Genomic DNA, 12,670 nt, shown 5'->3' with positions numbered 1-12,670 from the left:
ATGTGGGTGGGTATAAATGACGTCATGTATTTGGATTTTTGTCTATACAAGTAAACCCCAAGTAAGCCTCAAACATCATATAATTTGTTTAAAGTAGGGTTGGTTTATTTAGAACAATGCTGCTTGTCCAAAGTTTATAATTATTTATTATAATATGATCCTCTTAAATGATAAAGCAAAAGAAGTAGTCATTATTTACTAGGGTATCACATACAATGTAAGGCTTAGACGCTATGTTATTGACAACCCAAGTCTCCCAAGTTCTGCATATCCTACATCCTATCAAGTAAAAAGCTACTCTAATGAAAACATCACAGATTAGTCAAACTAAAATTCAAGAAGATTTTTTTATTCAAAATAGCTGAAAATTTTAAAAATTAATGTGGCACTGAGAGATTCTAAGCTAGGGGAAAATGTTTGGCAAAAGCCAATTCAGCTACACTCTGCATGAAGACTTGCAGCTTCTCAAAGTGTGGTTGAGTTGGTTTTTGTGGAGGGAAGGATGCCTTGTCCTGAACCTGCCTGAACCCACTTAAACACAGCTAAACCTGCTTGAAGCGCATATGTACAATGTCCCACGTCCGTCGGTCGAACTAACTAGCTACAAACTACTCTAAGGACACGCATCCTTCCTACTCCTTAAACTCCGGCTTAAAGCTAAACTCGGATTTCGGTTGCTGGACTCCGGATCCATTCGCCGCCGCTGCCGCCGCCGCCGCCGCTGATGCGGCGCTAAGTGCTGCCAGGTTCCCGAGTATGGAGGGATTCTGGGTCATGCCGGGGTAGAGGTTCTGGTAGAAGAGGGGATTCTGCAGCTGGAAGAGGGCCATCAGGTGGGTGAGCTGAAAGTTGGGGGCTGTGGGATCCGCTCCTGGAGCGGTGCCAGTGGGCAGGAGGCCGGGAAAGAGTCCACTTGTCAGCGGGTGCACGGCGGTGGCTGGCTGGGACTGGGGCAAGTTCATGGCGGGATTGGAGGAGTCATCTTCGAGCTTCGGGCGCTTGGCTTCCGACTGCTGAGCATCGGCTGGCAGTTGCTGTAGTCAGTTGAGAAAATATAGCTTTAACATCGTAGAAAATTTCCGAAAATATAAACCCAAACTTACGATTTTCTTGGGTGGCCTGCCGCGTTTCCGAGCCAGAAAGTGCTCGGCGGACAAGGAGGAGAGTGGAGTGGAGCTGTTGCTGCCACACACAGAGCTGCTACCCTGGGATTGACTGAGGCTAGTGGACTGCTGCTGCTGCTGCTGGTGGGGCGTGGCATCCAACGAGGACTCGTCCACGTCCGGCTTGATCTTAAACTGCTGATATGCCTGCTCTCCGTCCAGGCGATCATGCTTTCTCTTGTGGCTGATCATCTGGCTGCTGGAGTGCAGGATGTAGTCGCATCCCTCGCGGACGCAGTGGATGTGGTTGCAGACGGTGGAGAACTTGCAGGCGTCGAATGGACAAACTTCGGTCTTCAGGATCTTTTTGAAGCCGTCCATCTTCAGCTGGTGGTCCTTCAGATGGTAAGTTTTGTGCTTGTCTAAACGAGAAACAAATATATGATTAATGATTTATTTTATATTGGATTTATTCAAGTGGACTTACCCATATCGGCCTTGTTCTTGAAGGTATGATTGCATCCCTCGCGGCAACAGTGGTAGTGGGAGATTTTCTTGCCGAAGAAGGGGCAATCCTCGATGCGGCAGTTCTCGTGCGCCCGGAAGCGCCGGAAGCCCTCGTTCACGATCTCGGAGTCCTTGCGGTGGAAGTTGGCGTGCATCTGGACGTCGCTGGTGCTCACGTACACCTTGGGGCAGTGCTCGTAGACGCAGTGGTAATGGGTCTGCTTCCAGTTGTAGGCGCAGCCCGCTCCGTAGGCTGGGGCACAGTCGTCCGAGGAGGAGAAGCGGGCGAAGCCCAGCTTGAGGCTCTCCTTGCGCTTCTTGTGCCACTTCAGGTGCCGGATGATGTCGTCCTTCTTGCTCAGGATCTTGCCCTGGCAGGGCTCCTCGTGGCAGTGGAAGTGCTCCCGCAGGTTCTCCTGCCGACACAGGCTGTTCTCGCACTCCAGGTAGGAGGACACCTTGCGCAGGTTCTTCAGGACCTCCTCGTTCTGCAGCAGAGCATCCAGGCCGCTGGCCGCCGAGAGGCTCACCAGGCTCTTGCTCTGCTCACTGGAGGGTGGTGTCAGCAGGGAGATGGCTTGGGTCGCTTGGAGGGGTGTGTTGGGGGTCAGATCGCTCTCGACGGGTGTGATGTGGTACGATGAGTCCGCCGGCTGCTTGACGGGCGTGTACTGCAGTAGGAAGAAGAGGGTGGAAGAACTTTAGAGTCAATACCAGTACGGATGCATCTGTGGGACCCAGCTCAGACTGCCTGGTGCCCAGCTGGGCAGCGATCGAGCCACCCAGGGAACCCACGCGTTGCCGACACAGCTGTTTCTTTTCTGTGGAACCGCGAGATTTCTGGCTGCTCTCACACTTAAATATCTAAAATCACGAATCGGGTTTCTCAAATTACAGCAACAGAGCGTGGGATATACCCAAAATAAAAATAAAAAACAGAGCAAAATAAGAAACAAATATACAGCTTTCTGATTTCAAATCGGAAAATAGTGGCTGAGTTGAAAGGTACATTTTTATAATTTAAATTCTAATGGTAAATGTGCAATGATTAGACAATTAATTAATGGGGATACTGATGAAATGAACTGTGAAGATCCTTTAATCTAGGGATGATCACTTACCATGCTGGGTGAGTCTAGGCTGTCGGTGGTGGACTCCAGCGGGTGGACGCCCGTCAGGAGCAGCTTCTCGGAGCTGGCGTTGGTGTGGCCCGAGGAGCTGCAGCTGGTGAGGCTGGAAAGCGGCTTGTCATCGTCCTCGTCGTCGGCGGACTCCTGCTCAAACTTGACCTGGACCGCCGAAAGGTTACCGGCAGCTGCTCCGGCGGAGAAGGCTGGTGTGGCTGCCTTCTCTCTCTCGATGGGCGTGGAGGTCACTGTAGAGGATTGGAGAAAGTTATTTGTGGCTAGCTGTTCGGAGCCGGCAAGCTGGCCCAGCAGCAACTGATGCTGCAGTGGCTCCTGCTTGCCCAGCGAACTGGGGGTGTGGGTGGGTGTTAGTAGGAGGTTGGAGGTGGTCAGCAAATGTTGCTGGTGCTGCTGCAGCTGCAGCTGCTGCTGCTGCTGCTGCAACATCAGCTGCGTCAGCGGCGGCAGGCTCTGGAGCAGCATCTGATTGACCAGGTTGCTGGGGTTGCTGTTAGGAGTGGGAGGTGTTGCCGCTGTAGCGCCTGGGTATTGTTGTGGTTGAAAAGCAATCAAATTACTATTGGGACTACAACTACGGCTACTACTACAGTTGGTGTTTTGCGAGCTAATGCGCTTGTGCGTTCTAGTCTGGCGGAGATCTGGCTGTTGATGCTGCTGCTGCTGCTGCTGCAGGCATGTGCTGCTGGTGATATCCTCGTTCTGGGTGTAGGTGTATCCAGCTAGCTGCTGCTGCTGCTGCTGCTGCTGCTGCGGAAGCTGCAGCTGCATTTGCTGCTGCTGCTTCATCAAGTTCATCATGTAGAGCTGCATAATAAACTCCATTTGGTTGGACATTTCTGCGGCGCACGTTCGCGTATATATTCAGCACAGCACTGGACTTTTTAAAAATTCTTTAAGATTTCTTCAATTTTGATATATTCAACACAGATCACAGCACGTATCTCGAATCTCGGCTTTGGGATTTCTCGTCCTCGATCTTGCACGACTTTCTTGCACGGCGTCTCTGCGATCCTCAAAGTTCGGCTGCGAGGCTCAAACTGCTTAAACTCTTCCGCGGCCTCCGGCTAATATAGCAAAAATTGCGCAAATCCAACCCAAGTGCAACCCTCTCGCCTCTCTTAAAAAACCGATCTTTCGCCGTCGCTCTCTTAAAAAACGAACATAATGAGAAACCCGTTGGTGGTGGTTCGACCTTCATCCCCTAGTTTTTTAACGAACCTTCGCCGGAAAATGCTCGGGGAAAACTCAGCTTGTTTTCAGCTGGTTTCCGTTTTTCGGTCGCTTTTCTCGACCAATAAAACGCCGGCGTTCATGTAAATATATCTGGAAAAGAGAGGTTTTTTGCTAAAAAATGCCATCGAATGCGAAAGCGGAGCGGGTATATGTGCAGGAATCCCGCTTGGCCAGCGTGCGACAGAAAGGGACAGCGGCAGATAGAAGAGCACAGATCAGCGGAGGAATTTTTCCACTTCTTTCAAAGTTCTCAGGCGAATTTCGAAAATGTTATGAAGAACACGGGAGTTACTCGCAGAAATCTGGTAAAAACATTTGTAAACTTAAAACTTATGAATAGTTCTTAGTTTCATTACCATTATAATTAAAAATTCTTTCCTTTTTATCCATATGTATTTTTTATTTTATCATGAAAAATATAATCTCAAGTACGTAGTCCCAAGGATTATACAATACCAATTCCATAAACGAATGCTGTGCATGAATTGCAATTGCGATTTTCCCAAATACTTTCTCACACTAAGTATGAGCATCTGCAAACCGTTCGCCTATTTCCATAAATATAATCAAATCTTAGGCCGTATAAAGTATAGAACCGCATCTTTGTGCCCTTTTCCAGCACATCTCTATGCAAATTGTCTGCGCGAGTTTTGGCAAAACCGAGAATCGAAATGATTTCAAGGAATTGGCGCGTTGCAAAAAGGATATCAAACTGGAGCAGCTGGCTGTCCTTTTCGAAATAATCGAATGAAATCCATTCAAATGCAAAAAATAAAAACCCAAATTTTCAAATTAAAATTACAATCGAGCAAAAAATCTGCATTACAATCGTGCAAAAAAACACAATTAAAGATGCCAAATTTTTCATAGACCCATGGCAAAAAAATTAGCATATAAAACCGTTTGCAGAAATTCTGAACCTGAGCAAACCCCTAAAAAACAATTCCATTCCATGCCGGCGACATCTACATGTAACATCCGCTGCGCAGGAGCACGAATACTTTGCGGATCGTAATTTGCATAAATTATTGCTGTATAATATTTGCATAATTTTGGCACATCAGCCTCAGGCGGAGCGTGCGATCGGGTAGGAAGTTCGACATCCGGATCACCAGCTCCTCCAGCCAGTGTTATGCAAATGGACCTGCACTTCCTCGGGGAGGAGGGATTGCTCGCATTACAGATTCGGGTGCGCGGATCGACTGCGCACGCGCGCAGTCTGGAAATTTATGCAAATCAGCAAGGGAATCCCCGAGCATCGAGGAATCGATTGGCGTAGGACGAGAGGCGCAGTTCGATTGATTTTGAATTAGCATTTTACTCGGCAACGGGCAAGTTGGGAGAAGCGCAGGGATCGGGCGGCAGGATCAGGCCAGGACATGGTTTGTCCCTTGGTTGGCGAATTGGGATGGAAGTGGATTTACCAATTGTTGCCATAATTGAGTGACATGGATAACGCAGCAAGAGCAAGCCGAGTTCGGGGCTATTGATTACAGAAAAGGTTCCATGCCACATTGTAAAATGGCAACGGAGAACGGAAATCTGCATGAAAATGCGAACAAAAGTCCATACATTTGGTTCATTCACAGTCTTCCTTCGCTTTTATGCTTTCGCATTTGGATCTAGAATTTACATATGACAATCTCATATTCAGTTACAAATGTTCCGACATAGAGAACTTTTGTTAGTCGCCTTTGTTAAATGTTGTTGCTGGCTGGCTCAGTTGATTAACTCCAATCACAGGACGAGTTCAGAGTTCAGATCCTGCGACTGCCACTACGATTCCATGAAGCGGCAAAAATGGTAACTTTGGCATTAGCATTACACTGGCGAATCAATTAGCCAACTGAAGGGCATGTCACAGACTGAAGAGTGGGACTTTAATTGCAGTGGAAGTCCGTCTACAGGAGAAGTTACTGTACGGAGGAACAAGTTATCTGTGATGTCATCAACGTGAGAAAATCCCGGGAACACTTTGAACTGAGAGGCATCTCCCATCTATCTCTCTAATTACGCCAATTGCCCGTGGCACTTCGATTTCTTTGTCCTTTTCCCAATTTTCCCGATTTATGCTAAAAAGTAAACAGAAGGCACACCCTATTTACCTATTTTCCCTATTTTCCAGGGATATGGAATATTTTCTGTAGTTTCTTCCTTTTTGAGATCCTTTGTTTTGGGATGCGTTTAGCCACAGATTTATTGCCTAAACCATCGGAGTATCTCATCTTCTACCCCCGAAGGCAATGAAATTCTATTCCCCAGATCGATGATATTTCAATATATTCATTGCCAATTCTCGCTCTTTGTTTGTGCAATACTGCTGACCTGTGACCCCAAGAAAAGAATCCCTGGCTGCTGTCCCTTTTGCATAAATCTCGGCTATCAATGACCACAGTCAATGCTAATAGGATCTTAATTTGCGAGCGTTTTGTCGACTCTATTTGAGGATTCATCCTGGCCACTTAGGGTTGCAGTGGATGGACTAAGACGATCGCAGTCCCAGAAGACAATGCAAATGTGATAAGTGTTAAGGCAGTCCCGCCGGGCATCTCGGACTGACCAACCCCACGATGGACACGCGTCCGAGTAATCCCAGCAGTTAGAACTGGTCAAGAACGGGTTTCTGGACGTACCGAAGGGGTTAACGATTAAGTGGTCGTCAAACGGTCATTCCAGGGGTCAGTTTGGCACGCGTCCTCCTTAGTAACTGACCTATCAATTTAAGGGATCCCCACACACAATTTATTTATTATAATAAATGCTATTATTAAAAAAATAGGCAAGAAATCAATACAAAATTTGGTTTAATCACTCATTGGAACTTAAAGGAATATTATTTCATTTGCTGTTGCTTTCAAGTTTTCTTTTACTTTGCAGTATTAACTTAGTAATAAAATTGTATTAGAAATAGAATATATTTCTGTACTTCGAGATCAAACTTAAAATGTATCTTTCCTTAACAAACACAAAGGATCTTACATATAAAGGATCTTGCATATAAAAACGTGGAATCTGATGGCCCTACGTTTTTCGTTTCCCAACTAAGACCTTGATCTATTGTCACTGCTCAGTTCCCATGAAAAGTTCGTCGTGAATTCCTTGAGAAATGTCCGTTAATTGGGGAACACGGGTTCAACAAAATGGCTGACCTCCGTCCGCAGAGCTTCCCGAACGGGACAGGACCTCCGCAGGACACGCTGAGAACAAGGTAGAGAGATAATTTGAATGCATGACCGCAAGGGAACCCTTTGAACCGCCTGTCCGTCCGTTCGCCACCCCAAGGATACCGAGTACTCGCAGCATCGCGAACGGGATCAGAATCAGGACGAGATACCCAATATCCAGCAGCAGCAGCATCGCTTCACTGCCTTTGGGCTGACCAGATCCGGCTGTAGACCGCCATATGGCTCGTATATCCTGCAAGGGTTCAATCCTTTCGACCTTTTTTTTTGCTATGCTGTCGAATTTTCTTCGCGGCCTTTCCGAAAACTAATGCCAATGTCCAAACCGGTTTCCTTGTGATTTTCACTTTTGATTCGTGGTCGCGAGTCCGGTCCGGTTTTCGGGCGAGGCGGTCCTTCCAGCGAACGACCCTTCAACCCTTTTGTGTTTTCCGGACCGCTACCGAAAGGATGCGCAAAGCGAATAAAATTGCAGCTTTCGGCTTCATTGTATTAGGTCCTGACCCGAAGGACAAGATGAGATGAGAAATATTTTCTCAAGTTTCTTAGGATCCTTGAAAGGATTCCCGAATAACCGTTATAAATTAGCGGTGGTGGGGAAGTAGACCGAATGAGGTAATGTGGAAAAATGGAGGGCATGACCACTGCCCGTCGCAATTAGTCCTCGATTTCTGGCCACGCGTTCACCATCATGTGATGACCAGTCAAGATGACCACCGATGACCCTACCGAGAAACCTGTTTGACCACTCAATAAGAAGCCCATTATCCTTTGAGGACACGTGCTTCCCATTGGTCACTGTCCTTCCAGAGATAATCTCTGACTTCTCACTCGTGTCGCCATTGTTCACGCAAATCCGCACGTGTCCACTTGGATTGAATGGACAGAAAAAAATATTCATCTCCACTCAGGTATCTGCAATATTTCTAGCATGAAACCATCAGCGTGCATTGGCCAAGGGTCAGAAATCTGTCACAAGCATAAAGTATCTAAATATGCATTCGAAATCCGAAGGTAAGAGACATCGGGTAGACGTTGAGATACTGAAATATCTTAGGCAATAAATCTGTGGCTAAACGCATCCCAAAACAGAGACTCTGAAAAAGGAAGAAAAGACGTGAAATATGCCTTATCCCAGAAGAAAAGAAAAAGAAATAGGTAAATAGGGTGTGTTTGCCCACTGAAGAGCCTTTCGAATTGAATATTCAAAGGTTTTCTGTTTACTTTTTAGCATAAATTGTGAAAATTGTAAAAATTGGGAAAAAGGACAAAGAAATCGAAGGGCCACGGGCAATTGGCGTAATTAGAGAGATAGATGGGAGATGTCTTGCTCTCGAGGATTTTCTCACGTTGATGACATCACAGATAACTTGTTCCTCCGTACAGTAACTTCTCCTGCACACGGACTTCCACTGCAATTAAAGTCCCACTCTTCAGTCTGTGACATGCCCTTCAGTTGGCTAATTGATTCGCCAGTGTGATGCTAATGCCAAAGTTACCATTTTTGCCGCTTCATGGAATCGTAGTGGCAGTCGCAGGATCTGAACTCTGAACTCGTCCTGTGATGGGAGTTAATCAACTGAGCCAGCCAGCAACAACATTTAACAAAGGCGACTAACAAAAGTTCTCCATATCGGAACATTTGTAACTGAATATGAAATTGTCATATGTAAATTGTAGATCCAAATGCGAAAGCATAAAAGCGAAGGAAGACTGTGAATGTATGGACTTTTGTTCGCATTTTCATGCAGATTTCCGTTCTCCGTTGCCATTTTACAATGTGGCATGGAACCTTTTCTGTAATCAATAGCCCCGAACTCGGCTTGCTCTTACTGCGTTATCCATGTCACTCAATTATGGCAACAATTGGTAAATCCACTTCAATCCCAATTCGCCAACCAGTGACAAACCATGTCCTGGCCTGATCCTGCCGCCTGTCCTCGTACTCTGCCCATTTCCGAACAGAAACGGAAATTCAAAATCAATCGATGTCGAGGCACTCTGCTCCTCGAACTGATTTGCATAAGTTTCCAAATTGCGCGCGTGCGCAGACCCGAATCTGTGAAGTAGACCCTCCTCTTGGTGAAAAGTGCAGGTCCATTAGCATACGCGGTGTACTGGGACTGGGTTTCTGGTTGGGAGTTTCCTGCCTCAGTGGAAAAGTCGCCTGTGCCAAAATTATGCAAATATTAGTTAAATGCGTTTTAGGCATCAGGTCGCTCCACATGGTAGAAATTTGCATAATTTATTAATGGTATTAACCCTCGGAGGGTTGCAGGCAAATAGTCGTTATTTTTTGCCGGCAGCTGAATTCTGCGATTGATTTAATGAACTTTTGTCAATTTTCGCAGGCGAAAAGTAATCGAAAACTACGGCTCAAGATTTTCACGCTTTTATTGGGAAATAAAGGAGAAACTTGGGCGATAATTTATCAAAAATATTTGCCCTTTCAGCAGCTGTCCGAACTGATTGATGATTGTTATGAGACTCCTTGAGTTGTCTCCAAGATTGTCGGAAAATCATTAGCGATGACTCAAGTTACAGATCGCACAGAATTCTCACGCGTTTTTCGGCATTTTGAGGATAAAAAGTTTCCTTTTTCGGAGGGTTAGGCCAGAAAACTAATGACAATATTAAAATTAATGAAACCGGGCGACGTTATAAGATACTTTACGAAGTATCCTGCAAATATTTACCCTTTTTCCTGCCGAAATGCTGCCTAAACGTACGAAACTTAGGTAGGAAATTTCGCAATTTCTCTAATTGCAAGGAAAAGGGTTCGATTTTCAAGGACTTTCTATAAAGTTTCATTTTCCGATTTTTTGCAACCCCCGAGGAAGGTTCTTTCACTGCGAAACCAAGCCCCGGGGTCAGCTGCCAAAGTTCCCTGAACTCCAGAGCGCGAAGAACTCTGGAAGCAGAGAAATGGAGAGTCGGAAAAGGAAAAGGAAAACCGAATGGAGAAATATGGAATTATAATCTTATTACATCGTCACAACAAACAGGGCAGCAGCAGCGCCCCCTTCGGATTGTTATCCTTTGGGCATCCTCGATCGTCTCAGCTGCCTCCAGGGAATCCCTTCATCTTCACGGGCTTGGATGCCTGCAAACTGCGCACCGGCCGGAGATACGCTGCTATTTGTCCCACAATCCTTTCATACACACAGCACACAGCACAAGGCACAAGGCACACACACAATGCGACGTGTCCTTACAAAAAGGATTACGCAGCATGCTTAGACAAATGCTGTGGAGGGAACATCTTGTTATGTGCGCTGTGTTCAGCATGTTCAGCATCATCATCATCATCACCAGCGCCATCGGATTGAGGGTGGATGCCCGATACTCGATTGCTTTCCTCGTATCCTTTTTTCACTGTTTTTTTTTTTTTGCATTTTCCGTCCCATTTCTGGTCGTGTTTTGTGGAAAACACTCCGACGCTGTTGCGCGTTTTGTTCGAACTTCGGTTTTGGCAGTTGCGCAATGAGGCGAACAACGCCAACACAGTTTCAGGAAACAGGATCAGGAGCAGGATCAGGCTCGAGATCGGGCTCGGCATAAGGATATCATGATCAAAGCACGTTAGCAGCTTGATTGGGTTTCCATTGTCAACAACTGGGCGGTCCCTGAGCAGCAGGAAAATCGCAGCGGTTAGGAAAAGCATAGAAATTCCAATTAAATGTAACAGCGGATTTATTTCCTTCAAAAATACGTTGAATGACTGATCTATATAATAATAATAACTCCCATTTAGTTCGTAAAAACTAGTTCAGGTCTATACAAGTAATTATTTGATAAGTATATGCAAAGCTCCGAAGAAAAGATTTCCAAAAATAATTAAAACTTGATCTTATAGAAAAATCTTATGCAAATGCTCCGAAGAAAATATTTCCATGTAACATCAGCGGGAGGATTATTAGACGGGAAATATAAAATTGTTAACAGTTGGCTAATAGTTTAGTTTAACTGAACCCCAAGGACTTTAAACTGGACCGCTTTTAAGCAACCCTATAGACATTTAGTGTATTTGAAACTTGATCTTATAGAAAAAATCGTATGCAAGAGCTCCGAAACATTTCCATGTAACATCAGTGGCAGGATTATTTGACGGGAAATATGAACTTATAAACAGTTGGCTAATAGTAACGTACTTTAGTTCAACTGGGACTTTAAACCTTATTGTAAACTAGGACTGTAGACATATTAAAGTAACTTAGTGTAGCTAACACAAAGAATTAGAACTTGATCTTATAGAAGTAGTTAAACAAGGAGCGTTGAGCAGATTATTTTAAAATTAGCATATCTGCTGGAGTTTTGCGATTTTACAGTTACAGATGTAACTGTAATAACTGTAATAAGATGTTCTGTAATAATTTACAGCCATAATTTGCCCAGCTCACCTCCATAATATGCTGACTAGCTGTCTGACCTCCGCATGTCAACACAACTCATTAAGTTGCACTCAGAGTTGCACCCGCCGCCTGTCCGATTTCCGGATATCAACTGTGCGCTAATGACTTGCAAATTTTATGCAAATTGCGTGTCAAATAAGGTGTTGAAGGGGCACGAACCGAGAGCCACGTTACAGGACAATTGAGCCGCTCACTCCTCCCAGAAACCTGGGACGTGTACCACTCCCCAGATACTAAGAAAGTGTCATAAGGAATATGGGAAAATGGTTAAGCTTAAGTACTATTTAAGATCGAGGAAGCCTAAGTAAATAGCCTTGTCCCACTTTTGATTAATATTTGTTTGGACAGTCAAGAGGAAGAATTGCTCACCCAGGGGAAAACCCACCCCGATCCCATTCTACTGACTTTGCCAATTTTTTGCAAGGAAAAATTAAAGGAACATAGGAAGAGAGGAAAAGGCTGAGGTAAAAAAAAGAATGCAGTCCAGCCAGGCATGAAGACACTTTTGCCACAGCTTAGCTGGATCGGCAGGGTCAGGGTCCATTAGGTTAAATGATATTGATGATGCGTCGATCAGCTGGCGCTATTTTCTGGCAACTGGGGGGTTGGTTTTGCCAAGATCTTCCAAACTCCTTTTTTATTGCCCTGGCCTGGGAAATTTCTCACATTTTGGCACCAAAAGTATTGAGCTGTTTGGGCTGGCCGTGGTCCAAGTCCTGATAATAAAGCAATTAATAGGATTATGTATGGCGGATCTGTTGACAGTTGGCTGGCCAGGGGTCAAGTTGCGCTGGTCATTTGGCTGAGGACAAGGGATGGTCCTAGTCAAATTGTCAGCTATTTTAGGCAACATTTCAACGAAAATGTGCCTGCAACGCGATCCTGTAATTCCCCGCACTGATTGATGGATGTTTTCCTTAATCGGAATCCATCGATCATCGCGGAAAGGGGTTGCCTGGCCCAAGACGAAAGTTTCGAATTTCCAGCCAAGAAAAATCGCCCAAAAAGGATACTTTCTACGGCAATCCTTCGGGCGGAAGTCGAATGACAAATGCCAGCCTAATGACGTCAGCTGCTACAGATTT

The 12,670-nt window shown here is 45.4% G+C and overlaps 1 protein-coding gene across 2 annotated transcripts; it reads right to left on the bottom strand.

Annotated features, from left to right (window-relative positions):
- Positions 1–83: 83 nt before the first annotated feature.
- LOC6552836 (transcription factor castor) lies at positions 84–3,837 on the bottom strand. Of its 2 annotated transcripts, XM_015153977.2 has the most exons (5): positions 3,316–3,837; positions 2,732–2,985; positions 1,591–2,281; positions 1,104–1,525; positions 84–1,034 (listed from the first exon to the last, which is right to left on the bottom strand). In XM_015153977.2, exons 1-5 carry the CDS (start codon positions 3,590–3,592, stop codon positions 633–635), a joined length of 2,046 nt encoding a protein of 681 aa, XP_015009463.1. In that variant the 5' UTR covers positions 3,593–3,837; the 3' UTR covers positions 84–632. The 2 variants fall into 2 exon arrangements, with proteins under 2 accessions (XP_015009463.1, XP_001978981.2); XM_001978945.3 differs by having other exon boundaries at positions 2,732–3,837.
- Between the last annotated feature and the right edge of the window lie 8,833 nt (positions 3,838–12,670).

The sequence above is a fragment of the Drosophila erecta genome, unplaced genomic scaffold, assembly GCF_003286155.1.
Source record: "Drosophila erecta strain 14021-0224.00,06,07 unplaced genomic scaffold, DereRS2 tig00000000-arrow-pilon, whole genome shotgun sequence".
NCBI lineage: Eukaryota > Metazoa > Arthropoda > Insecta > Diptera > Drosophilidae > Drosophila > Drosophila erecta.
The sequence above is the reverse complement of the archived record's forward strand: the minus strand, read 5'-3'. Positions and strand labels throughout refer to the sequence as shown.

Coding starts and splice junctions, on each gene's coding strand:
- LOC6552836 (XM_001978945.3), bottom strand. CDS start 3,592: ATGTCCAACCAAATGGAGTTTATTATGCAGCTCTACATGATGAACTTG. Junction 1,526..1,590: donor CAAGAACAAGGCCGATATGG/GTAAGTCCACTT, acceptor TTTCTCGTTTAG/ACAAGCACAAAACTTACCAT. Junction 1,035..1,103: donor GCAGGCCACCCAAGAAAATC/GTAAGTTTGGGT, acceptor AACTGACTACAG/CAACTGCCAGCCGATGCTCA.